Source organism: Gadus morhua, chromosome 20, assembly GCF_902167405.1.
Source record: "Gadus morhua chromosome 20, gadMor3.0, whole genome shotgun sequence".
NCBI classification, from domain to species: Eukaryota; Metazoa; Chordata; class Actinopteri; order Gadiformes; family Gadidae; genus Gadus; species Gadus morhua.
Window position 1 is genome coordinate 7,446,824 of NC_044067.1, and position 27,983 is coordinate 7,474,806.

The following is a 27,983-nucleotide window of genomic DNA, read 5'->3' on the forward strand; positions in this document are numbered from 1 at the left end:
CAGAGTTTGCAGAGATGACAGATAAGAACAGAACAATCAAGATAAACATTTCACAAAATTCAACCATCTGATAGGAAGTTGGTAGCATGTTTGTGGTCATGGGGGAGAAATGCGCACTGGAAATGACCGTAGCAGAATGAGAAGGAAACCTCATGAATCAGAAGGACGTGGTACCTCCCTAACTAAGCAACCTACCGTGTTCAAAGTGTCATAGTCCAAGAACATAACGGAAGAGTGCTCAGAGGAGAACTGCTAAGGTGGATGAGCACCGGTCGGGTAAGTACGTCTCCAATCTACCTTTGTTTGAAGTATGACGTTTTGGTGTGTGTCACCCTGAGCGTGCTTATGTATTGCCCTAAGAGGCAATAGTGGAACTTTACGATACAGTATACTTCTGTATTCACTAGGGATGGGAATTGATAAGAATTTAAGGATTCAGATTCCAATTCTGCTCATCGATCCGATTCCTTATCGATTCTCATTGGCTGAGAAAATAAGTAGGGCCTACAAATTTGTTTGTTTGTATTAACTCACTTTAATATCTGATCAGAAGTGCCGCTAATATTAGGAAATAGTACATTTTCACATTAATTAGTCCAGACCAAAAAAAAGATATGTTTGGCTTTTTGAGCCCAAATGCCATCATTATGTGCCATAAAACTGAAAACACAGACTGGAAACAGTCAAGTAAGAGCTTGTGTCTTTTTTAATATTAACAGTGCTCATTTGCATTTAACTTGTAACAAAATTCAACTGGCATAAAAAAAACAAAGAAGACTTCTGTAAAGAGACGGTGGATCGTTATATAAGGTAATAACATTACAAATTTTTAACACATTTGAATTCAGTTACGAATAAATTCCACATTATGTATTCATACCCTTTATACTACCCAAATTACTATATAGCACTGTTATTATACATACACATATATACATACATATACACACACACACACACACACACACACACACACACACACACACACACACACACACACACACACACACACACACACACACACACACACACACACACACACACACACACACTCGGCATTTACAACAGATCGCGTCCCGATAGCTCCACTGCTGCTTGACTCACTTGCGTCGCTAGTTAGTAGTGTATCAAACACGCGACAATCCTGCAAATGAATTGCATGCTTTGTAGCCAAATGTTTCTGCATATTGGAGGTAGTTCCCCCCTTTGACGAAATGGAAACGTTACAATTGTTGTCTTTTCGCGTCAAATACAACAAAGCTTTAGAGCGCTTCTGCCTCTGCGCCATGCTTGCTGAGTTCTGAATCGAAAGAAAGCAGCGCGTGTGTGACGTTTTGACGCATTTGGAACGGCCGGAACCGATAAGCGGGATCTTTAAGCAGGCATGCTAACAATTCCAAGGAATTGGTTCACTGGGCACCGGTTCTGAACAAGACCCGCTTCTCGATTCCCATCCCTAGTATTCTCTGATCCTTGTACGTGGTGCTCAGGAAGCTTTGGTGATGAATCATCAGTTTTCACAAAGTGCTACTCTTCGGAGAGCGCTGCGGGACTGAGGGCCACCAAGTTCTAGACTGGGTACCCCCAGCCCGTTCTGCTGGCGATTTGAATTCCCCCTCAGAAGGGTCTGGAGAAGAGCAATATATTTCTTTCTGCTTCCGATACGTTTTTGCGGGAGCCAATCACCAAGCTGGCTTCTCCCCTGGCTCGCTATTGGCTGGTATAACTCAGGGATGACAGGGAGGCGACAGCAAGCAGCAGAGTCAGTTGAAGTAGGCCCGTTGATCACAACTCTTGTGCTGAAGAAAATGACAGCAGACTCTCAAAACGAACGTGCAATCTACGATTGATCTAGCCCAGTTCCACAAATGTACGACAACAATCAGTGAAGCAAAATAACCCAGTGCTTCCGTTCTTACACAGAGCGATGGAGAACTCACGCCCCCAAGATCAGATAACCCCAACAACCCGGCCCTTTATTTCTCAACCAATCTGAAACGTTTTGGTGTTTAACCAGGACCAAAACACAGTGTACATATACACCTATCAGGCATGGTCATATCTGCTGTTCTGTGGCTTTTTGCCGCCCCATCCCCTTCCCCTTCACACTACATTCGTCCCCCTCAGTAGGAGATCCTGTCCTCCAGGGCAGGATCTCCAGTGAACCTCACCACCACCACCACCACCACCAGCACATGGGTCTAGACACCTTCCAGGGAAATTATCTCCTGGCAGACTTCAATAATCCATCGTCCAGAAGAACAATTTGATAGTGACTCATTGCAAAATGTGTTGTACATAAATGTTGTGGTTCATTTTAAACAAAACTGACTGAATGGTTGTTAGTTTTGCTCAATGGCTTGTCCAATTGTATTAACTTTTTTTGCCCATTCCTCAATAAATCAGAGGTGAAGAACCCAACAAGGACGACCTCATGAAGTCAAACATCCTCACCACAACAGCCATGATGCCTTTTCCTTTCATGAACTCCAGCGGCCCAGAGAGCCAGGTGTCGGTGGGCCCGTCCCCCGACCCGCACTGTCCCTCGGACACCAGCTCCCTGCGGATCCCCCTGACGCTCTTCTACGCCCTCTTCGTCGTGCTCGGCCTGGCCGGGAACCTGCTGGCCCTGTGGGTGTTCCTGCGCGACCGCTCCAAGAAGGGCTCCGTGCGCGTGCTCCTGGTCAACGTGGCGCTGTCAGACCTGCTGCTGGTGGTCTGCATGGCCTTCAGGGTGTGGTACCACGGGGTGCGCGGGGAGCGCTGGGAGCTGGGCGCCACCATGTGTCACGTGGTGCTCAACTTCTTCTACATGAACATGTTCATCAGCATCGTGCTGCTGGGGCTGATCAGCGTCGACCGCTACGTGAAGATCAGCCGAGGCGGGGTGCCGCTGCAGCGGCCCCGCGGTCTGGCGATGAGGTGCGGCTGGAGAACAGCCGCCTGTGCCCTCATCTGGGCTCTGATGCTGGCCTTTACCCTGCTGATGACCCTGCTCGGCGAGGAGACTCCCCAGGAGCTCAACAGGTCAGTGTTAATCTCTGTGATGTAGCGTTCTTCATGGGCGACCGGTCACCCCTCTCATTATTAGATCCTCTCTCGTTCGTGCGTCACGGCGGTCGTTGTCCTCTTGTCCTTCCAGATGCTTCCAGTATAAGTCACACCAGCACTCCAAGTGGAAGGGCTACGTCAACCTCTTGCTGGTGGTCATCTTCTGGATCAGCTACGGCTGCATGGTGGTGTGCTACGTCAAGATCGCCTTCAAGCTGCTGAGGACGTCCAAGGAGAAGCCCGACCTGCCCAACGCGGCCCGCTATGCCCGGACGGCCAAAAAGTCCTTCTTCACCCTCGTCCTCTATACCGTGTGCTTCGTGCCCCACCACATAGTGTGCGTCTTCTACATCGTCACCCAGATCACCGACACGTCCTGCTACTGGAGGGGCGTGGTCTACCAGGCCAAAGAGGTGGCCCTGCTCTTCTCTGCACTCAACAGCTGCCTGGATCCCATCATGTACTTCCTGCTGTCGTCGTCCATGAGGAAGCAGGTGATGCGGTTGCTGGGCAGCGTCAGGCAGGACCTTCCCGAGACAGCCGTCGACCGGGCTGGTGGGCGTCTTCGGGAATAATACGGCTGACATTACAACATGGGGAAGGGGAATGCCAGCGAGAATTGAAACCTATGTATATGTATTCCACAGCTACAACACAATTCTGATTTTTCTACTGAAGCATTCTACTCTGTTATTTCTGAACAGGAGAACGTTGCTATGGACACGTTTTCAACTGTTAAATATTTTCTTGCCGTTATATTTTGTGTCAAATTATTTTTTATTAAACATGCATTAAAAATGATGTAAAAATGTATGAAGAAATAAACACTTGAATGTTTCCTAAATATTGAGATTTTTTTTTTAAATGACCCAAGGGATCAATCGTTTTTTAGAATGATTTTGTCTACAGCACAAAGAGAGGTAGAGCAAATATGAAGGTCTCTTGTGGCTTTTTACCACCCAGCCAGTTGGCTACATCAACAGCACCACCCCTAGGCACAAAGACAAACGTTGAGGGGGTTTTGTTATTGCGGAGCGCCCCCCACTGGAATGGAGGTGAAAATAACGAAAGAGCCAGATACGGGCTGAAAAAATATTTTCGAAACCAAATACTACTCTGATACACTGGCCACTACAAAATGCAATACTGACTTCGTTGGTTACATTTTCGCCAATAGCTAATTTGAATTATCTTATTACAAACCATGTGATCATCAAGATCAGAGTTTGTGAAATGATAGATAAAAAACAGAACGGTCAAGAGAAACATTTCACAAAATCCAACCATCTGATAGGAAGTTGGTACCATCTTTTTGGTCATGGGGGAGAAATGCGCACTGGCAATGACTGTCGCAGAATGAGAAGGAAACCTCATGAATCAGAAGGAAGTGGAACCACCATTTCTGTCTAAAGCCACCTCCCGTGTTCATAGTCCGAGAACAGAACGGAAGAGTGCTCAAAGGAGAACTGCTAATGTCGATGACCACCGGTCGGGTAAGTACGTCTCCGATCTTCCTTTGTTTAAAGTATAACGTTTTGGTGTGTATCTCCCCGAGTGTGCTCATGTAATGTTCTTAAAGTCAATAGTGGCACCTTACCAATACAGTATACTGATGTATTCTCTGATGCTTGTACGCGGTGCTCAGTAAACTTTGGTGATTGTCAGTTTTCACAAAGTGCTACTCTTCGGAGAGCGCTGCGGGACTCAGGGCCGCCCAGTTCTAGACTGGGTGCCCCCAGCCCGTTCTGCCGGCCATTTGAGTCGTGTCAATAAATGTTGTGGTTCATTTTTAACACTAGTCTCTGACTGAATGTTTGTTAGTTTTGCTCAATTGCTTGTCCCATTTTATTAACTTTTTTCGCCCATTCCTCCATCAACCAGAGGTGAAGAACCCAACATGGACGACCTCATGACGTCAAACATCCTCACCACAACAGCCATGATGGCCTATCCTTTCCTAAACTCCAGTGGCCCAGAGAGCCAGGTGTCGGTGGGTCCGTCCCCCGAGCCCGGCCCCTGTTCCTTGGACACCAGCTCCCTGCGGATCCCCCTGACGCTCTTCTACGCCCTCTTCGTCGTGCTCGGCCTGGCCGGGAACCTGCTGGCCCTGTGGGTGTTCCTGCGCGACCGCTCCGACAAGAAGGGCTCCGACAAGAAGGGCTCCGACAAGAAGGCCTCCGTGGACGTGCTCCTGGTCAACGTGGCGCTGTCGGAACTGCTGCTGGTGGTGGTCTGCCTGGCCTTCAGGATCAGCTACGGCTGCATGGTGGTGTGCTACGTCAAGATCGCCTTCAAGCTGCTGAGGACGTCCAAGGAGAAGCCCGACCTGCCCAACGCGGCCCGCTATGCCCGGACGGCCAAAAAGTCCTTCTTCATCCTCTTCCTCTATACCGTGTGCTTCATGCCCCACCACATAGTGCGCGTCTTCTACATCGTCACCCAGATCACCGACACGTCCTGCTACTGGAGGGGCGTGGTCTACCAGGCCAAAGAGGTGGCCCTGCTCTTCTCTGCACTCAACAGCTGCCTGGATCCCATCATGTACTTCCTGCTGTCGTCATCCATGAGGAAGCAGGTGATGCGGTTGCTGGGTAGCGCCAGGCAGGACCTTTCCGAGACAGCCGTCGACCGGGCTGGTGGGCATCTTCGGGAATAATACGGCTGACATTACAAGATGGGGAAGGGGAATGCCAGCGAGAATTGAAACCTATGCATATGTATTCCACAGCTACAACAGAATTCTGATTTTTCTACTGAAGCATTCTACTCTGTTATTTCTGAACAGGAGGACGTTGATATGGACACATTTTCTTTTGTTAGGCCTAAAAAAAAAATTAGTTTGGTTCCGGTTTCCGACCGACCCTGTCAATTTATGTGCGACCCAAATTATTTTATGAGTTTTATAAAAAATATATATATATATATATATTTTTTTTTTTTAATGTAATTACGTTTTGGTACAGCACCTCTATAATTACGTTTTGGTACAGCACCTCGTCATTCTGTACAAGGATGAGCGAATTTTCTCGTTTTTAAATGAAAACAACCTACCTATCATTCGCTGCCGCTGGAAAAAATAAAATAAAAACATAAAATAAATTCCCTACCTACCCATGACCTCAACTGACAACCAACAGGAACCAAACTTTTTTTTTTTTAGGCCTTAAATATTTTCTTGCCGTTATATTTTGTGTCAAATTATTTTTATTAAACATGCATTAAAAATGATGAATGAATGAATGTATTATTTATTGGGAAATGTATGAAGAAATAAACACTTGAATGTTTCCTAAATATTGAGATTTTATTTGAAAATGACCCAAGGGATCAATCGTTTTTTAGAATGATTTTGTCTACAGCACAAAGAGAGGTAGAGCAAATATGAAGGTCTCTTGTGGCTTTTAACCACCCAGCCAGTTGGCTACATCAACAGCACCACCCCTAGGCACAAAGACAAACGTTGAGGGGTTTTGTTATTGCGGAGCGCCCCCCACTGGAATGGAGGTGAAAATAATGAAAGAGCCAGATACGGGCTGAAAAAATATTTTCGAAACCAAATACTGCTCTGATACACTGTGGCCACTACAAAATGCAATACTGACTTCGTTGGTTACAATTTCGCCAATAGCTCATTTAAATTATCTTATTGCAAACCATGTGATCATCAAGATCAGAGTTTGCGAAATGACAGAATAAAAAACAGAAGCGTCAAGAGAAACATTTCACAAAATTCAACCATCTGATAGGAAGTTGGTACCATGTTTTTGGTCATGGTGGAGAAATGCGCACTGGCAACGGCTGTCGCACAATGAGAAGGAAACCTCATGAATCAGAAGGAAGTGGTATCTCCATTTCTGTCTAAAGCCACCTCCCGTGACCATAGCCCGAGAACAGAACTGAAAAGTGCTCAAAGGAGAACTGCTAATGTCGATGACCACCGGTCGGGTAAGTACGACTCCGATCTTCCTTTGTTTAAAGTATGAAGTTTTGGTGTGTATCTCCCTGAGTGTGCTCATGTTGTCCTATACTTATGTATTCTCTGATGCTTGTGCTCGTTGCTCAGTAAACTTTGGGGATGAATCGTCAGTTTTCACAAAGGGCTACTCTTCGGGGAGCGCTGCGGGCATGGGCGTCAGTTTGGTTTGAAATGTGCTGGGGAAAGACGCATTCGGAAGTGCATTTTCAGAAGGGCTGGGTACAATAAGGATGCACTCTTTTTTCTCTCTTTAGTGCCGGTAATGAAAGGTTCTGAATGACGGCATACCCATGTAGCTAATTACTAAGGAATAAAATGTATACAAAATCTGTCTGGCACGTATTATGAAGAAAACGTTTCCAAAAAGCATCAGACATATGATCCACTATATTCTGCTCCATGTATCCAATGTTGGCAACGTGACATGATATGGCTAAGCTTACAACATAAACAAAAAGGAGCTAGGAAAGAAAATTAACTGCGTGTTTAAGTTCAGAAGGGCCAAACGTGTGGCTACACACAGCACTACAAAAGTCGTCAAGATTGAAAAAGAAAAAATATTTGTTGCATAGCTGAACACTATCACATCATGAGCTGGCTGTTCTCAATTCATGCTTTGCACGTGACGTCACGACGACTGGCTGGCGGGCAAGAACAACGTTCTCTAGCAACTTAGTAACATAATCAAGGATCTGCTAGGACGTCGCCAGTTTGACCATGCGAAACGAAAGTTGGTATTTTGAGGGGAAAACGATATGCCAGAGAGTTGCTGTGCGATGGATGTATTAACCGCCGAGGAGTGAAGCCGGGGTTATTTTTTTACCGGATCCCATCATAAAAGGAGAAAAACTATTGTCTTTAAGATTAGAATTTGCCATATTGTTTAATTACACATTACGATTATTTCAAAATGAAAATAACCCTCCCTCTGCGGTCATGGGGATCGCCAGTGTTGCCAGATTGGGCGGGAAATCTGGTCCAATCTGGCAACACTGGCGGAGGCGTCACTTAACAATCCTAAGCAGTTTTATTTCAGAGTGCTACAAAAGCCATTTTGTCGGTGTTTGTTGCCCTCCAGGTAGCCATGGTAGTCACGTGACTGCAAAGTATGAATTCACAACACGCATTCCTTCAAAACTAGCCTACATCAGGCATTCTGACCAAAAACTCATGCACTCCCAACAATTATTCCAGAATTCAAGCAAAGCAAGAATGACTAAAAGTCACTTTGAGTTAACAAGAGACTGACTCCAGCGACTATTAATTGCAAATTAAAACAGCCGACCACTTGAGTGCAAAAAACACAAAAGACCTCGCCACAGCACCAGCAAATCTTAAGCAATAAATATTGCTACATTTATGTGGCAGTGGTTTGCAGATGCATCCCGTGGTGTAGCCTACCACATCCATTTAGTTCAACAGGTTATCGTTCTGATACTGTCCATGGTACTAGCAACCTGCTCTGGTGCTTTTTACCGATGTATTCAGGCTAAAATGACTTGATTGTCTAATGCCTCATCATCCCAGCCAAAGAGTACTGGTATTAGTAATGGCTACTTTCCAAATTGAAAAAATACATTTAACAGTGTGTCTTTTTGAAATTTGTTTGTTATCATTCGTAGCGTTGATCAGCAGAGAAATAGTTCTCCAAAGTCGTTGACGTCGCTTGGCAACCAAATACGCTGGGGTTGATAAGTTACCGGACTGCGGAGTGATACAGATGACGTGAATCAATGGCAAAAAAAAATCACTTTCCTTGTCAGCGGTCAAATATGGTGGACGTGAGCATTGAGAAGAGCCATGTAATAAACAAAAATAATTGACAGCTGAATGTTAGAAAGGCCCATGCAAGTGAATGGAGCAGTCTACAGCATTGAGGAGAGCCGGGTAATAAGTAAGGGATAATGAATAGAACGGCGGTCATTATCGGGAAAATAAGCCCAGACAGGGCGAACAGGACACCGACGCGCAGCGAAGGTGTCTTGCTTCGCCCTGAAGGGGCATCATTTCTATAATGACCGGCGACGTTCTATACATTATCCTGCTTATTACACAGCTACGTGCCAAAACGAAAAAATTACTTCACATGGTGTGTCTTCTTACAATTTATTTGTTACATCATTCGTAGTGTTAATCAGCAGAGAAATAGTCTGCCAAAGACGTTGACGTCGCTTAGCAACCGAAGACGCTGGGGTTGAAAAGTTACCGGACTACTTGGGGAGTGATACCAAAGACGTCATTATAGGCAAAAAGTCCTTTGTTTTCCTTGACAGCGGTCCATTATACTTAGCAACGGTGAATTATCAAATATAATTTACAGCCGCAAGTTGTGAAGAGCCCATGCAAGTGAACGGAGCGTTCAACGGCATTGAGAAGACCCGTTTTATAATCCATAATAATTCAATTCGATTTTTTGGTGGGAACAAAATTAATCTTGACGAAATCTGGCGTCCCCGGCGTAATCGTCGCCTATGGCTGCGGGACTCTGGGCCGCCCAGTTCTAGACTGGGAACCCCCAGCCCGTTCTGCCGGCCATTTGAATTCGCCGTGCAGAAGGGTCTTGAGAAGAGCAATACATTTCTTTCTGCTTCCGATCCGTTTTGCGGGAGCCAATCACCAAGCTGCGTTCCCCCCCTTGCGCGCTATTGGGTGGTTTAACACCGGGACGACAGGGAAGCGACGGCAAGCAGCCAATTGCGTACAGAGTAGGGACGGGCAACGATCGTCGAATAGTAGCAGTCACGTAGAAATTCGAATGATGAAAGTGACAATCGTTATTTTTCACGGCTCTTCTCAATGCTGATGAACGCTCCATTCACTTGCAATGGCCTTCGCAACTTCCGGTGGTGAATAATCTTTTGATAATTCACCGTTACTAAGCATATAATGACCGCTGTCAAGGTAAGTAGAATTTTCCTTTTTTTTGTCCCAGTACTCCGCAAGTAGTCCGGTAACTTATCAACCCCAGCGTCCTTGGTTGCTAAGCGAGGTCAACGTCTTTGGCAGACTATTTCTCTGCTGATCAACACTACGAATGCTGGTAACAAATAAATTGTAAAAAGACACACCGTGTGAAGCAATTTTTTTAGGGCTGTAACGATACGCGTATCAAACCGAAAATCGCGATACTCAAAGCCACGAACCTGTCTCGCGGTGTGAGAAGGCAGAAGCGCGATATGCCCTTTCTAACTCTTCGGTCAAATTGTCCGATTGAAATTTGCTAATAATTTGTCTAAATAATAGTCTGCTGACAGCGCCCCCTCCTATCGATGCCGTAAATATGTGACGAGATGCCCTCTCTGTGATCACAGCTCTCCGTGGCTACGGAGGATTGCATTTATCCACAGCCGTCGAAGTCCTCATATGCGATATGAACGACATTTATCCAGAGTGGGCCAAGCGCGAAAAAAATTGCCTGTGTGATCCTGTCTCTATTGTTTTGTGTGATTTGACTGGCAGTGTGTCTGCTTATAGGTCGGAATGAAGCGGCCACTGATTATTGACAGGATGGGTACTTTATTCTACCGGACTCATTCGCTTCTTCACTAGACACACGCGCTACCGCTCGCTCTCCTCGCTCGTCCACTCACTCGCTGACGTCACTCACACACGCACACTGCCATTCTCGCGCATACACATATGCTACTCGTAACACTATGCCTCGTTATTGCGACGTTCATGTTTTTCCTCATCTATTGAAAGTTAGGCTATTAAACATGTTGCATTCTATACGGCCTGATTATGTCATTATTTAAGCTACATAGCCTAATAAGAAGCGCTAATAAGGATATTTGAATAAACCAACCAAACAGTTAAAGGGACCCTATTATGCCTACCAGCAAAAAGCATCCTCCAACTGCAATCTTTGGTTATTTCTTTATTAATTTAGCTTTACTTTAATAGTATTCTTTCGGTACAAATCTGTTCAGTGTTCCAAATTATTTGTTATTAAATGTTACATTAAGATAATTGGTATTTAAGTGTTTAAATAAAATGCTTTTTAAATTTAAAAGAATCGTGGGATGTATCGAACCGTGGGTCAAAAATCGTGATACAAACCGAATCGTGAATTTGTGTATCGTTACAGCCCTAAATTTTTTGGTCCATAGTTTCCATATGCTAAAGACGTGTCTAGTTCACCGTCATGCAGGCTGTGTTCAGTAAAATATATAGTGATCTGTTTTCGGCGCATGTAGGCCTATCTGCCTAAGCCCACGTTGAAATGATTTTGATGTTGAATATTGATGGCGCAGTTGTTGAAATGAACAGATTGATTTGACACAAATCATAAAAGCCTCTCCCTGTGTCATTGTGTGTGCGTGTATACAAGGTGCGTGTGTGCGTTTGGGTTCTTGATTGACTGATTTTCGAAAATTATTCAAATACTTCTCAGCGAATATTGAATAGTATTTATGCCAGAAATGCACATCCCCAATACAGAGTAAGTTAAACCAGGCCCGTTAATCATGCCTCTTGTGCTGGAGAAAATGACAGCATCCTCCCCAGAAAAACATGCACTCTACGATTGACCTTGGTCTGTCAGTAGTTTCAGTTCAACAAATGTACTTCCCTCATTCAGTGGAGCAGGGGCGACAGCCTCTGCAGTGAAAAAAAATAACCCAGTGCTTCCCTTTTCACAAAGAGCGATGGAGAACTCACACAGCCCTGATCAGATAACCCCTTCAGCCCGCCCCTTTAACTCAACTAATCAGGAACCTTTTTGTGTTTAACCAGGACCAAAACGCTGTGTACATATACACCTCTCGGGCATGCTCACATCTGCCGTTTTGTGGCTTTTTGCAGCCCTCCTCCATCCCCTTCACATTCCATTCGTCCCCGGCAGTAGGAGATTGTGTCCTCCAGGGCAGGATCTCCAGCCAACCTCACCACCACCACCATCACTTGCGTCTAGACACCTTCCAGGGAAATTATCTCCCGGCAGACTTTAATAATCCATCATGCACAAGAAAAATTGATAGTGACTAATTGCCAAATGTGTTGTCAATAAATGTTGTGGTTCATTTTATACTAGTCTCTGACTGAAGGGTTATTAGTTTTGCTGAATTGCTTGTCCCATTCTATTTACTTTTTCTTCCCATTCCATCATCAATCAGAGGTGAAGAACCCAACATAGACGACCTCATGAAGTCAAACATCCTCACCACAACAGCCATGATGGCTTTTCCTTTCATGAACTCCAGCGGCTCAGACAGCCAGGTGCCGGTGGGTCCGTCCCCAAGCACGCACTGTCCCTCGGTCACCAGCTCCCTGCGGATCCCCCTGACGCTCTTCTACGCCCTCTTTGTCGTGCTCGGCCTGGCTGGGAACCTGCTGGCCCTGTGGGTGTTCCTGCGCGACCGCTCCAAGAAGGGCTCCGTGCGCGTGCTCCTGGTCAACGTGGCGCTGTCAGACCTGCTGCTGGTGGCCTGCATGGCCTTCAGGGTGTGGTACCACGGGGTGCGCGGGGAGCGCTGGGAGCTGGGCGCCACCATGTGTCACACGGTGGGAAACTTCTTCTACATGAACATGTACATCAGCATCGTGCTGCTGGGGCTGATCAGCGTCGACCGCTACGTGAAGATCAGCCGAGGCGGGGTGCCGCTGCAGCGGCCCCGCGGTCTGGCGATGAGGTGTGGCTGGAGAACTGCCGCCTGTGCCCTCATCTGGGCCATAGCGCTGGCCTTGACCCTGATGATGATCCTGCTCTCCGAGAAGACTACGAAAGAGCTCAACAGGTCAGCATTATCTCTGATGTAGCGTTCTTCTTGGGGGACCGGTCCCCCCTCTAAGCATGTGATCCTCGCTCGTTTGTGCGTCACGTGGTCGTTGCTCTCTTGTCCTTCCAGATGCTTCCAGTATAAGGTATTCCAGCACTCCAAGTGGAAGGGCTACGCCAACCTCTTGCTGGTGGTCATCTTCTGGATCAGCTACGGCTGCATGGTGGTGTGCTACGTCAAGATCGCCTTCAAGCTGCTGAGGACGTCCAAGGAGAAGCCCGACCTGCCCAACGCGGCCCGCTATGCCCGGACGGCCAAAAAGTCTTTCTTCATCCTCGTCCTCTTCACCGTGTGCTTCGTGCCCTACCACATAGTGCGCACCTTCTACATCGTCACCCAGATCACAGACACGTCCTGCTACTGGAGGGGCGTGGTCTACCAGGCCAAAGAGGTGGCCGTGCTCTTCTCTGCACTCAACAGCTGCCTGGATCCCATCATGTACTTCCTGCTGTCGTCGTCCATGAGGAAGCAGGTGATGCGGTTGCTGGGCAACGTGATGCGGGAAGCCGGGGCTAGCGGCAGCAGCTACAGTGTCGAGCAGGGTTCGGGCTCAGGCAGGGCCGTCCCGGGACAGCAGTCGATTGGCCTGGTGGGCGTCTTCGGGAACAATACGGATGACAATACGAGCCAGCCATAAGATGGCGAAGGGCAAAGCCAGAAAGAATTGAAACGTCTGTTTATGTATTCAACAGCTTTGTTGAACACAATTCGAATTGTTCCTCTAAGGCAGGCTACTTTCTGTTATTTCTAAACAGGAGGACGTTGCTATGGATATGATTTCTGTTCAATATTTTGAAAAGGAATTTAACTGCGTGTTTAGGTTCAGAAGGGCCAAACATGTGGCTACACACAGCAATACAATAGTCGTCAAGAATGAAAAAAAAATTAAAATTTGTTGCACAGCTGAATGCTGTACCACATCATGAGCTGGCTGTTCTCAATTCACAACACGCATTCCATCAAAACTAGCCGACATCAGGCATTCTGACCAAAACTCATGCATTCCCCCCACAATTATTCCAGAATTCAAGCAAAGCAAGAATGACCAAAAGTCACTTTGTGTCAACAAGAGACTGACTCCACCGACTATCATTGCAAGTTAAAACAGCCGACCACTTGAATACAAAAAACCTTACGACAGCACCAGCAAATCTTAATCAATAAATATCGCGTCTGACATTTATTTATGTGGCAGTGGTCTGCAGATGCATCCGATGGTGTAGCCTACCACATCCATTTAGTTCAACAGGTTAGCGTTCTGATACTGTCCATGTTACTAGAAACCTGCTCTGGTGCTTTTTACCTATGTATTCAGGCTAAAATGACTTGATTGTCTGATGCCTCATCATCCCAGCCAAAGAGTATTGGTATTATTAGTAATGGCTACTTGCCAAATCGAGAAAAAAAAAATCACAAAGTGTGTCTTTTTCCAAAGTACCGTATTGGTCCGAATATAAGACGACCCTGATTATAAGACGACTCCCGTTTTTCAACACAAACATTTAGAAAAAAGGATTTGCAGACCACATTTGCAGAACAAAGAACTTAAACACTTGTTATATTAATGACAATAATAATAATGCCAGTAAAGGCCACGGCACTTTCAAGGCAAATGTACAGTATGATTCAAAATGAATATCAAGCAATAATCAAGCAACATTGTGAACATTTTTAAATAACAGAGAAAATACAGGCCACATATTTAACTAAACTTAACTAAAATTCGCCAAATTTCTCCTCCGATGTCTCTCTATCCCTCACACACGTTCACTGCCCCGCTGTGTTCGCTCTCGCTGTCATCGCTCCCCAGCTGCTCCGCTTCCAGCGGCTCCTCCCAAAGCGCGTTTTCTCTGACGTATTCAAAAACTCTCCGGTCAACCTCACTGAAACGACCACTTTGAGGACCACAGTAGGATTTGCGCTGACTGTTGGCATCTTTGAGACGTTGTTTTGGTGCTCGCCATCTTCTTACGTTACACTCCGTGACCCCGAACTTCTTGGCAGCTTGGCAGTTGTTACTTGACTCTGCCTTATTGACGACCATTATTAAAAAAATGGCATCATAGCTCCTCCGCTGTTGTTGATTGACCTAACCCACTTTTGAGCCACTTGTCTCTAAATGTCTTTAAACACCGGTAACGGTCTGGTTGTTAAGGACGCTGGACTACTTCTTCCCGTAACCAATTCCTGGCCCCACCTGCGGCCGCGAATATGTATTGACATTTAAATGGAGAGGCGAAGAAGAGAAACTGCGCTCTGAATACTAGACCCCGAATATAAGACGACCCGACTTTTTCGGACCTATGTCGAGGGGAAAAAAGGCTGTCTTATATTCGGACCAATACGGTATTTGTTATCATTCGTAGCGTTGATGAGCAGAGAAATAGTTCGCCAAAGTCTTTGACGTCGCTTAGCAACCGAATACGCTGGGGTTGAAAAGTTACCAGACTGCAGAGTGATACAGATGACGTGAATCAGAGGCAAAAAAAACAACTTTCCTTGACAGCGGTCAATATGGTGGACGTGAGCATTCCACTGCATTGAGAAGAGTCGTGTAATAAACAAAAATAATTGACAGCTGAACGTTAGGAAGGCCCATGCAAGTGAATGGAGCAGTCTACAGCATTAAGAAGAGCTGTGTAATAAGTAAGGGATAATGTATGGAATGCCGGTCATTATCGGGAAAATAAGCCCCGACAGGGCGAACAGGACACCAACGCGCAGCGAAGGTGTCTTGCTTCCCACTGAAGGGGCTTCATTTCGATAATGACCGGCGACGTTCCATACATTATCCCGCTTATTACACGGCTACGTGCCAAAGGGAAAAAATTACTTCACATGGTGTGTCTTTTTACAATTTATTTGTTACCAGCATTCGTAGTGTTGTTCAGCAGAGAAAATAGTCCTCCAAAGTCGCTGACGTCGCTTAGCATCCGAAGACGCTGTGGTTGAAAAGTTACCAGACTACTTGAGGAGTGATACCAAAAACATCATAGGCAAAAAGTCCTTTGTTTTCCATGACAGCGGTCAATTATACTAAGCAACGGTACCGGAAGTTGTGAAGAGCCCATGCAAGTGAACGGAGCGTTCCACGGCATTGAGAAGACCCGTGTAATAATTTAATGTCAATTAAAATATATTCTTTTTTTTTTACAAGTGGTGGGTACAAAATGTATCACGACGAAATCTGGTGGGGACACGTCCCCGGCGTCCCCAGCGTAATCGACGCCTGACTGCACCACCCAAAGGCACACAGACAAACGTTGAGGAGGATTTTTTATCGGGGAGCGCCCCCTACTGGAATGGAGGTGAAAATACTGAAAGAGCCAGATACAGGCAGAACATTTTATTTTCTAAACCAAATACTACTCTGATACACATATCATGAATAACAATGTGCACATGTAGAAGCTCGAATATCAGAAGATTTAAACTTTCACAAAAATACACTTAAGCTCACCATATCCCTAATATTCTTCTTTGCTATTTTAAAACACAAGCGAGGTTTCAGTGACGATAAATGATTTAGAGTGGGGTCACATTCAGACACAAAATCACTCTACTATCTGAGTCTTTAGGTTTAGTAGTAATTTACTGTATCTTTTGTAAGCGTTTTCAACTGCTTGGTCAATAAGTGTTTCATCATAGCCTCTTTGTCTTAAACGTTGGGACATTTCATGTACTTTAATTTCATTACCTTTTTCATTTCTATATATCCTACTTAGTCTGACAAACTGACCATAAGGAATGTTCTTAATTTTATGCTCTGGATGGAAAATAGATGCATGTAGAATTGTGTTTCTATCAGTTGTTTTTCTGTCAACGGATGTTTCCAATTTCTTTTCAAAATTCACAATTATCACTAAATCCAAGAAATGTATTTTTTCCCCATTGTATTCCGTGGTGAAATTAAACAAGGGATATGTTCTAAATTTATACAATTCATCTTCAGACCCCACAAATACCAGAAAAGATTCATCAATAAACCTTTTAATAACAGAATGTTATCAGCAGATGGATTGTTATTAAAAAATGTGTCTATCTTCCCACAGTCCCATGAACAAATTAGCATAATATGGTGCAAAAGGGGATCCCATGCTTGTTCCTTGATTTTGTAAATAATACTTATTCTCAAACATGAAGTAGTTTGATTTTAAAGTAAACTTTGTTAATGACATTAGCAATTCCACAGCTTTGTTGAAGACTATTTGGATTGTTCTACTAAGGCATTCTACTTTCTGTTATTTCTGAACAAGAGAACGTCGCTATGGACACGGTTTCAACTGTTAATATTTTCTTGCCGTTATATTTTGTGTCAAATCATTTTGATTAAACATTTATTCAAAACAATTATGAATGCATTATTTATTGGGAAATGTATGAAGAAAGAAACACGTTAATGTTTCCTTTATATTGAGATTTTTTTTGAAAATGACTCAAGGGATCTATTGTTTTTTAGAATGATTCTGTCTACAGCACGAAGAGAGGCAGAGCAAATTTGAGTACTGGTCTCTTGTGGCTTTTTACTACCCAGCCAGCTGGCTACATCAACAGCAGCACCCCTAGGCACAAAGACAAACGTGGAGGAGGATATGTTATGCGGAGCACCCCCCACTGGAATGGAGGTGAAAATACTGAAAGAGCCAGATACGGGCAGAAAAAATATTTTCTTAACCAAATACTACTCTGATACACTGTGGCCACTACAACATCCAATACTGACATCTTTGGTTATATATTTGCCAATATCTAATTTCACTTATCTTATTAAAAAACATGTGATCATCAAGATCAGACTTTACAGAGATGACAGATAAAAAACAGAACAGTCAATAGAAACATTTCACAAAATTGTTGATAGGAAGTTGGTTACATGTTTGTGGTCGTGGGGCAGAAACATGCACTTGCAATGACTGCATCAGAATGAGATAAGTAAACCTCATTAACCAGAGGGACGTGGTAACTCCCTTTCTGTCTAATGCAACCTCCCGTGTTCATAGTGTCATAGTCCGAGAACAGAACGGAAGAGTGCTCAAAGGAGAGCTGCTGAGGTGGATGACCACCGGTCGGGTAAGTACGTCTCCGATCTTCCTCTGTTTAAAGCATAACGTTTTGGTGTGTATCTCCCTGAGTGTGCTCATGTAATGTTCTTAGAGTCAATAGTGGCACCTTACCAATACAGTATACTTCTGTATTCTCTGATGCTTGTACGCGGTGCTTAGTATACTTTGGTGATGAATTGCAGTTTTCCCAAAGTGCTACTCTTCGGGGAGGGCTGCGGGACTCAAGGCCGCCCGTTCTAGACTGGGTACCCCCAGCCCGTTCTAGACTGGGTACCCCCAGCCCGTTCTAGACTGGGTACCCCCAGCCCGTTCTAGACTGGGTACCCCCAGCCCGTTCTAGACTGGGTACCCCCAGCCCGTTCTAGACTGGGTACCCCCAGCCCGTTCTAGACTGGGTACCCCCAGCCCGTTCTAGACTGGGTACCCCCAGCCCGTTCTAGACTGGGTACCCCTAGTCAGTTCTGCCGGCCATTTGAATCTCCCTGCAGAAGGGTCTGGAGAAGAGCAATACATTTCTTTCTGCTTCAGATACGTTTTTGCGGGAGCCAATCGGCAAGCTGGCTTCCCCCCCTGGCGCGCTATTTGCTGGTTTAACACAGGGACGACAGGGAAGCGACGGCAAGCAGCCAATTGCGGACAGAGTCAGTAGAACTAGACCCGTTGATCACACCTCTTGTGCTGAAAAACATGACGGCAGCTTCCCAAGACCAACGTGCAATCTACGATTGATCCTGGTCTGGCAATAGCCAGGCTTGCTCAGTTGCAAAAATTTACTACCGCATTCAATGAAGCGAAATACGGGGGAGCCGGGGGGCTCGACCCCACCGATTTACCCATGAGACCCCCTGAAAGCCTCAAAAGCGAAATTTGAGGGGGTCTCAAACTTTGTTAAAAAAATACACATTTTGAAATGTTGAATTGTTTTTAAGCTCACCATGTCCAGTATTCCGAACTCAAAACATCTATTCCCAAATATGTTATTTTTTTACCAAGCTGAGCCCTGTGAGCGTATGCAAATTAGCCATGTTCGCCAAACAGAAGAAAGACTTTCTTCTGTTCGCCAAACAGAAGAAAGATCGAGAGTGTATCACTCACACACTTTGGGTCTATTCTAAATTAAGGTAAGAGGCTATCTTTTTAATCTTTGGAGTGACTGAATAGTGATGATAGAACTGATTGTTGTGCATAAGATGAGTGTGTGGGACTGTGCATGTCCTTTCCGGCTTCAGCATACTGCATGGTTATGAAGGCCTTGTGGTTGGTTGTGGTAGAGTGATTGTTTACGTGCGTGCGAGAGCGAGAGAGAGACTGCGAGAGAGACCGAGCGCACCTGCCTTGGTGATGTTTTGCTTGTTGCGTTAAATGTTGTCAGCATCCGCTGTGGTTGGACAAATGTGGTTTGTCTATGTGTTCAATGATGTATCTGTCTGATCGTATTTGGTGTAGATGGATTGGTTAAATAATGTCACACAATCGGTCATACTGCAGAATTTAATTTGCAAGTGCACTGATTGCGTGCCAGTCTCCGATAGGCTACACTTGAGGTGCGTCCAAAGTCGCAAACATAGGCGGATGTTATGAAACCTGTTAAGCGTGCCGATGTCTTCCAGCGTTCGCGAACATAGGCAAACTATCAGAAGAGGTAGTTCTCCGCAAGCAGAAATGGATCACGGACTGCAAGATAGGTGCTCCCAGATGGAGATTAACCCTATAGGAAGAACTGTGAAACATTTAAACAATTCCCATGTCTATATTGAAAACAATAATTCCTTTCCTACACATAAATCAATAGAAAAATCGTTTCATATAGCCTATTTACACCCTAACTGATGTCTTGTGCATCCTAAAATGTGATCTGAACATGTCATCGCAGTAAGTGGGAACAACTTCGGTGACGTAGCCCTCTATTCTTGAATTGTCCTTAATTCCTTGTCTGCAGTAAACTTTCTACGAGATCAACAACGTCTAGACCTTCTTCTGTAAACTCGTCAATCATCATGGAGTTTGTTTACAATTTAAATTTGTGTGTGTTGTCATTTAGGCTATAGAGTGATTGCTTTCATCCATGAAATCTTGTTATGTTATTGGCCTACTGCATATTGAGAAAATTCAGATCGGTATTGCGCAACAATCGGGGAATGGGGACCCCCGATTTCGCACACTGAAAATAACCCAGTGCTTCCATTCTCACACAGTGATGGAGTACTCATGCCCCCCTGATCAGATAACCCCCATCAGCCCGCCCCTTCATCTCTCAACCAATCAGGAACCTTTTGGTGTTTAAACAGGACCAAAACACAGTGTACATATACACCTCTCGGGTATGCTCACATCTGCCGTTTTGTGGCTTTTTGCCGCCCTCCTCCATCCCCTTCCCCTTCACGCTTCATCCGTCCCCCAAAGTAGTAGATTATGTCCTCCATGGCAGGATCTCAAGCCAACCCCACCACCACCACCTGTGACTGCGACTAGACACCTTCCAGGGAAATGTATCTCCCGGCAGACTTTAATAGCCTTTAATCTGCCACAAGAACAACATGATAGTGACAAATTGCCAAATGTGTTGTGGTTCATTTTTAACACTAGTCTCTGACTGAATGGTTGTTAGTTTTGCTCAATTGCTTGTCCCATTTTATTTACTTTTTTCGCCCTTTCCTCCTTCAACCAGAGGTGAAGAACCCAACATGGACGACCTCATGACGTCAAACATCCTCACCACAACGGCCTTGATGGCTTTTCCTTTCCTAAACTCCAGTGGCCCAGAGAGCCAGGTGTCGGTGGGTCCGTCCCCCGAGCCCGGCCCCTGTTCCTTGGACACCAGCTCCCTGCGGATCCCCCTGACGCTCTTCTACGCCCTCTTCGTCGTGCTCGGCCTGGCCGGGAACCTGCTGGCCCTGTGGGTGTTCCTGCGCGGCCGCTCCGAGAAGGCCTCCGTGGACGTGCTCCTGGTCAACGTGGCGCTGTCGGACCTGCTGCTGGTGCCCTGCCTGGCCTTCAGGGTATGGTACCACGGGGTGCGCGGGGAGCGCTGGGAGCTGGGCGCCACCATGTGTCACATGGTCGGCCATTTCTTCTACATGAACATGTACATCAGCATCGTGCTGCTGGGGCTGATCAGCGTCGACCGCTACGTGAAGACCAGCCGAGGCGGGGTACCGCTGCAGCGGCCCCGCGGTCCGGCAAAAAGGTGCGGCTGGAGAACTGCCGCCTGCACCATCATCTGGGCCCTGGCGTTTGCCTCGGTGATGGGCTCCCTGCTGTCGATCCTACTCACCGAGGAGACTCCCAAGGAGCTCAACAGGTCAGTGTTAATCTCTGTGATGTAGCGTTCTTCTTGGGTGACCGGTCACCCCTCTAAGCATGAGATCCTCGCTCGTTTGTGCGTCACTGTGGTCGTTGCTCTGTAGTACTTCCAGATGCTTCCAGTATAAGGAGCTCCAGGACGCCAAGTGGAGGGGCTACCTCAACCTCATGCTGGTGGTCGTTGTCTGGATCAGCTACGGCTGCATGGTGGTGTGCTACGTCAAGATCGCCTTCAAGCTGCTGAGGACGTCCATGGAGAAGCCCGACCTGCCCAACGCGGCCCGCTACACCCAGACGGCCAAAAAGTCCTTCTTCATCCTCGTCCTCTTTACCGTGTGCTTCGTGCCCTACCACATAGTGCGCGTCTTCTACATCATCACCCAGATGAGCGAAACGTCCTGCTACTGGAAGGCAGTGGTCGACCAGGCCAACGAGGTGGCCCTGCTCTTCTCTGCGCTCAACAGCTGCCTGGATCCCGTCATGTACTTCCTGCTGTCGTCGTCCATGAGGAAGCAGGTGATGCGGTTGCTGGGCAACGTCAGGCAGGACCGCCCCGAGACAGCCGTCGACCGGGCTGGTGGGCGTCATTCGGGAAGAATACGGATGACATTATCTAATAATTTGGTGAAGGGGAATGCCAGCGAGAATTGAAACGTCTGTATATGTATTCCACAACTTTGTTGAACACAATTCGGTTTGTTCTACTAAGACAGGGGTTTTCAAATTGGGTGAATGTGAGCCTCCCCTTAGAGTAGGTAAGGACAGGCGAGCAATTCTTTGCAACAGCAAATCATTTCCAACTTCATGCAGGCCTAATTGAGGCTACTTTTAAAATCACTGATCAGTAAGCCTATCCACAAGTCAACAAAACATGCTTAACATCAGTGTGCGAAATACCCGTGGATATTCGGGGGGTCCCCATCCCCCGATTGTTGCGCAATACGATCAAATTTTTCCCAATATGCAGTTGGCCAATAACATTACAATAATTCATGGATGCAAGCAATCAGTCTATAGCCTTCATGACAACACACACAACAATGTTTGATAATCCGATATGCTATAGTAGCCTATTCGTAAAGCAACACTCTAGCCAATGCAGCCTCCTATGTCAGTACTGACATAGGAGGCTGCATTGGGTAGAGTTGTTTGGATGCACAATGTTTTATAACAAGGAGAGGCAAAGTTGTGCATTACAATGCAAAAACGACAATAATTGGCACCAATATGGCGCACTTAGAAGAGCAATCAACAACTGAATAAATGCCAGGTATAGCCTATCAGAGACTGGCACACAATCAGTGCACTTACAAATGAGAGCCTGCAGTATCACCGATCGTGTGACATTATTTAACCATCCCATCCATCTACAGCAAATACGATCAGACAGACGCATCATTGTACACATCCACAAAGCACATTCGTCCAACCCCCCCCCCCCCCTCTCTCTCTCTTCTCTCTCTCTCTCTCTCTCTCTCTCTCTCTCTCTCTCTCTCTCTCTCTCTCTCTCTCTCTCTCTCTCTCTCTCTCTCTCTCTCTCTCTCTCTCTCTCTCTCTCTCTCTCTCTCTCTCTCTCTCTCTCTCTCTCTCTCTCTCTCGCCACTAGGCCTTCATAACCATGCAGTATTTCGAGGCCGGAAAGCACGTGCACAGTCGCGCACACTCATTTTGTGCACAACAATCAGTTCTAACATCACAAAAAATTCAATTTAATCTTCCATATCAGTGGGAACAATGAGTCCTCGCTTTTGATGCCCAGGGGTGTTCGATGCTAAACTGACTCCGCCAGATGGATTGATTAGCATTTGTTCAGCAAATCCATCTGGGAACCTTCAATTGGAAAACTTTTGGGAAGGGGCGAAAATACTGGTTAGCTGAATGGATAAACCATCTGTCTATCACCACCTATGTTGGTGATAGACGGGCCAAATCAAACAATCAGATCAACGGAAGCCGCCATGTTGTTTAGACTGAACAGTCGCTTCTCGTTGCGTCACACCTAAACCCGCCTCAAAACCAACGCTGATGGGCCGGTCATTTAGCGATCGGCTCCAAATTTTCTCCATCGCAGGTTACCAAACTGATCTGCGAGTAAATACAATGGAGCTCGCGAGATCAGGAAGGTCTCACGAGGCTAGTTCGATGCGGGGTTGCACTCCAGGGAGAAATAAACGCAAGTCGTCCTTTACCTGCAGCCTCGTTCTGTATTTGTTTTTAATCAGGGTCAGTGCGGAAGACCCACACTCACACAAGTAGATGGAGGTGAAGGCGAATAGGACTTACATAGCCTTAGTGGAGATCTGGGGAACTCACTCTCCACAGACAACCAGAAACGCATTCAGGATCATATTTCCTACGTTTTTTGCTGGGTCCTGTCTCCTCCCTTAATGCTGACTTCTGTTGACTTCGGACAAGGAAACGATGCATTTTAAAAATAATACACGCACACACAATTACCGATATCAATAGAGCTGCATACAGATGTATATTTTTTCTTTGCTTGTCACGCCTCCCCTGTGGCTCTTTGGCGCCCCCCAGGGGAGGTGCGCCTCACCATTCGCAAACCGCTGTACAAAGGCATTCTACTTTGTTATTTCTGAAGAGGAGAACGTTGCTATGGAAACGGTTTCATCTGTTAAATATCTTCTTGCCGTTAAATTCTGTGTCACATCATTTTTATTAAACATTCATTAAAAACTTTTATGAATGTATTAATTATTGGGAATGTATTAATGCATTATTTATTGGGAAATGTATGAAAAAAGAAACACGTTAACGTTTCCTATATATTGAGATTTTATTTGAAAATGACCCAAGGGATCAATCGTTTTTTAGAATGAGTCTGTAATTTGAGTCATGGTCGCTTCTGAAAGAGCCAGATACAGGCCGAAAGAAATTCTAAACCAAACACTACCCTGATACACAACATGCAATACTGCCGTCTTTGGTAATATATTTGCCAATAGCTAACTTTACTTATCTTATTAAAAACCATGTGATCATCAAGATCAGAGTTTGCAGAAATGACATAAAAACAGTCAACATAAATCTTCACGTAGCGTCGACCGCTACGTGAAGACCAGCCGAGGCGGGGTACCGCTAAGAGGTGCGACTGGAGAACTGCCGCCTGCGCCCTCATCCGGGCCCTGGCGCTGGCCTGGACCCTGCTGTTGACCCTGCTCGGCGAGGAGACTCCCAAGGAGCTCAACAAGTCAGTGTTAAACTGTGAAGTAACGTCCTTCTTGGGGGACTGGTCACCCCTCTAAGCATGAGATCCTCGCTCGTTTGTGCGTCACTGTGGTCGTTGCTCTGTAGTACTTCCAGATGCTTCCAGTATAAGGAGCTCCAGAACGCCAAGTGGAGGGGCTACCTCAACCTCATGCTGGTGGTTGTCTTCTGGATCAGCTAGACGGCCAACAAGTCTTTCTTCATCCTCGTCACCGTGTGCTTCGTGCCCTACCACATAGTGCGCGTCTTCTACATCATCACCCAGATGACCGACACGTCCTGCTACTGGAGGGGCGTGGTCGACCAGGCCAACGAGGTGGCCCTGCTCTTCTCTGCGCTCAACAGCTGCCTGGATCCAGTCATGTACTTCCTGCTGACGTCGTCCATGAGGAAGCAGGTGATGCGGTTGCTGGGCAACGTCAGGCAGGACCGCCCCGAGACAGCCGTCCACCGGGCTGGTGGGCGTCATTCGGGAACAATACGGCTGGCATTACGAGCCAGCCATTAGATGGTGAAGGGGAATTCCAGCGAGAATTGAAACGTCTGTATTCCACAGCTTTGTTGAACACAATTCGGATTGTTCTCCTAAGACATTCTATTTTCTATCATGTCATAGAACGTTGCTATGGACACGGTTTCAACTGTTAAATATTTTCTTAGTTATATTTTGTGAAATCATTACTATTAAACATTTATTAAAAATTATTTTGAATGTATTATTTATTGGGAATATATTTATGTATTATTTATTCGGGAATGTATGAAGAAAAACACTTGAATGTTTCCTATATATTGAGTTTTTATTTGAAAATGACCCGAGGGATCAATCGTTTTTTAGAATGATTCTATCTACAGCACAAAGAGAGAGGCAGAGCAAATTTGAGTGCTGGTCTCTTGTGGCTTTTTACTACCCAGCCATCTGGCTACAGCAACAGCACCAACCCTAGGCACACAGACAAACGTGGAGGAGGGTTTGTTATTGGGGAGCGCCCCCCACTGGAATGTAGCTGAAAATACTGAAAGACCCAGATACAGGCAGAAAATTGTATTTTCTAAACCAAATACTACTCTGATACGGTGGGCCACTACAACATGCAATACTCAATACTTATATATATATATATTTTTTGTCAATAGCTAATTTCACTTAACTTTTACAAACCATGTGATCATCAAGATCAGAAAAACTGTCTGATACGAAGTTGGTGACATGTTCATGGTCATGGGGAGAAATGCGATGACCGTATCAGAATGAGATCAGGAAACTTAATTTACCACAAGGAAGCGACACCTCGCAGACTGTCTAAATATGTGTTCGTAGTCTAATAGTACGGAAACAGAACAGAAGGGTGCTCAAAGGAGAGCTGCTAAGGTCGGGTAAGTACTTCTCCGATCTTACTTTGTTTAAAGTATGATGTTTTGGTGTGTATTTCCCTTAGTGTGCTCAAGTAACGGCCTTAGAGGTTATAGTGGCACCTTACCGATAAATCTACAACCGTATGTATGCAGTGATGGTAAACCCATTCAGGAAGCTCTGGTGATGAATCGTCAATTTTCACAAAGTGCTACTCTTCTGAGAGTGCTGCGGGACACAGGGCTAGGCAGTTCCACAAATGTTCCACCGCATTTAATGAGGTCAAATAACACAGTGCTTCGGTTCTCACACAGAGCGATGGAGAACACGCGCCCCCCGAATCACATATCCCCATCAGCCTCGCCGCCGCCGCCGCCGCTCGGCCTCTGCCCCGGCTCTGCCACCCTCATTGCCCTGCCCTGCCTCTACAGCATCCTCTTCCTCACCGGGTTGCCCGGCAACACGTTGGCCCTGTGGGTGTTCCTGCGGCGCATCTCCGACCGCGCCCCCACCCAGGTGTACCTGAGCCACCTGAGCGCGTCCAACCTGCTGGTCTCCCTGACCGCGCCCTTTATGGCCGTGTACTACGTCCAGGCGGCCACCCGGCCCGCCGCCAGCCTCCTGTGTCAGCTGGTGCTGCACGGGGCCACGCCAATGCTCCACGTCAACATCCAGCTCAGCGTGGGCCTCCTTACCTGGGTGGCCCTCAGCCGCCTGGCCGCCCTCACCCGGTGCACGCCCGGCCACTTTGCCCAGCGCTGGTGGCCTGCCTTCTTGGACCGTCTGAGGAGGGCTTCCTTTGCCCGGAGGGTGTGCGTGGGTGCGTGGGTGCTGGTGGTCGGGGCCACCACTTTTGTGACCCTGTATTACTCCCTGACGGAGACCCGGAGCGGTCGCGGCCCGGAGCCCGGTCGGGGAGGAGGGGCGAACCACAGCCGTGTGTCAGGCGATAAGGAGGAAGAGGAAGTTGCGCTGTGTTTCAGCCCAGCCACAGAGCTGGGTGGAGTTCTGTCCAAAGTCGGCCAAGTGATCACTATCACGCTGTTCTTTGCGTGTTTCCTGCTGGTGCTGCTGTGCTACGTGCTGCTGTTGGATCACGTCAGACGTGCGCGACGCAACATCCAAATGGCCTCCACCCAGGGCCTGCTTCGAAGGGTGTTCCGCAACATCATGGTCATCAAGGTGCTTGTAAATCAATGACGTTGCAGATAGAAAGAACGTGATTATATCATCATTGAGGACATTATTACGATATTATGACAATATTATCAATATTTCTCAAGAAAGGAATAGATCAGATCTTTTCTCCGGCACAAACCATAAATAACTTTGAGTTTGTTTCTCCCAGATGGTGCTAATCTTTTGCTTGCTACCGTACAATGTCTACAAGGCCATTTTCATCTCCCTGGTCATTGATCAAGGTCTTTATTCCTACAGCGCTAGTCAAAAGACCCAGCACTGCCATCCATTCTCCAGCCTTATTGAGGTAAACACATCGCGTGTCCTTTTAGCAATTCAATCTTCGTATTGCAGGTACCGATGCTCTATGGTTTTCATCCTTATTCATCTTTTTATTTATCTTACAGATCAAGAATCTCCTTCTACTTTTGGCCATCATGCGGGGATCCTTGGATCCTGTGATCTATTTCCTGTTGGACAAGAGTTTCCGGAAACAAACATTTATTCTCCTGGGGCTAAAGACTCAGACCACCACGCCCCAGGACGGGAGAGCTGCTCAGCTGCCTGGGCTGGCCGAGCTGGGTACAGACACTCCATCCGCAGACAACATGCTGTAAGCCTGTGAGTGCTTTATAAGCTTGTGGTTCTTCCCACTAGTCCATGGACATTTCTGTGCAATTGTAATGTATTTTTGGTAACAGTCGATTGTAACTTTTCTATGTTACATTTAACATGAATGAAGGCCTGTTATCTGTAGGGTTACATTACTGTGTCTGCCTGTATACATGCCTGTGTCTGCCTGTATACTGTATATAAGTTTGCCACGGACTTTGCGATCCATGAAAATCATTGTTTTTGTGTATGTTTGAGAAACTGATTCAATGCACGGGACCAAAATTGACCAAATAATAGAAAATATGTTTTAAAAATATAGCATTTTCTTCTAACTTCAATACACACTGCAGAAAGCTTATCGTTTTGACTCAAAATCTATTTCTAAGGTGTAAACATGATCATATATTAACGTGTCTGAACATACGACCGATTTAGCA

General features: G+C 46.1%; 4 protein-coding genes across 17 annotated transcripts in view; 3 read left to right on the forward strand and 1 right to left on the reverse strand.

The window, feature by feature from the left end:
• Positions 1-27,983, reverse strand: part of caska (calcium/calmodulin-dependent serine protein kinase a) — a 125,236-nt gene that overhangs the window by 44,486 nt on the left and 52,767 nt on the right. The gene's annotated exons all lie outside the window — the stretch shown is intronic.
• LOC115532840 (probable G-protein coupled receptor 34) lies at positions 4,072-5,920 on the forward strand. Its single transcript, XM_030342812.1, has one exon. The coding sequence runs from the start codon at positions 4,949-4,951 to the stop codon at positions 5,705-5,707; it is 759 nt and encodes a 252-aa protein (XP_030198672.1). The 5' UTR covers positions 4,072-4,948; the 3' UTR covers positions 5,708-5,920.
• On the forward strand, positions 6,910-13,712 carry LOC115532837 (probable G-protein coupled receptor 34). The gene is made up of 3 exons (XM_030342807.1): positions 6,910-6,996; positions 12,142-12,762; positions 12,874-13,712. Exons 2-3 carry the CDS (start codon positions 12,170-12,172, stop codon positions 13,439-13,441), a joined length of 1,161 nt encoding a protein of 386 aa, XP_030198667.1. The 5' UTR covers positions 6,910-6,996; positions 12,142-12,169; the 3' UTR covers positions 13,442-13,712.
• gpr82 (G protein-coupled receptor 82) lies at positions 25,636-27,905 on the forward strand. Its single transcript, XM_030342806.1, has 4 exons — positions 25,636-25,775; positions 26,067-26,934; positions 27,101-27,238; positions 27,339-27,905. The coding sequence occupies exons 2-4, from the start codon at positions 26,071-26,073 to the stop codon at positions 27,546-27,548; spliced, it is 1,212 nt and encodes a 403-aa protein (XP_030198666.1). The 5' UTR covers positions 25,636-25,775; positions 26,067-26,070; the 3' UTR covers positions 27,549-27,905.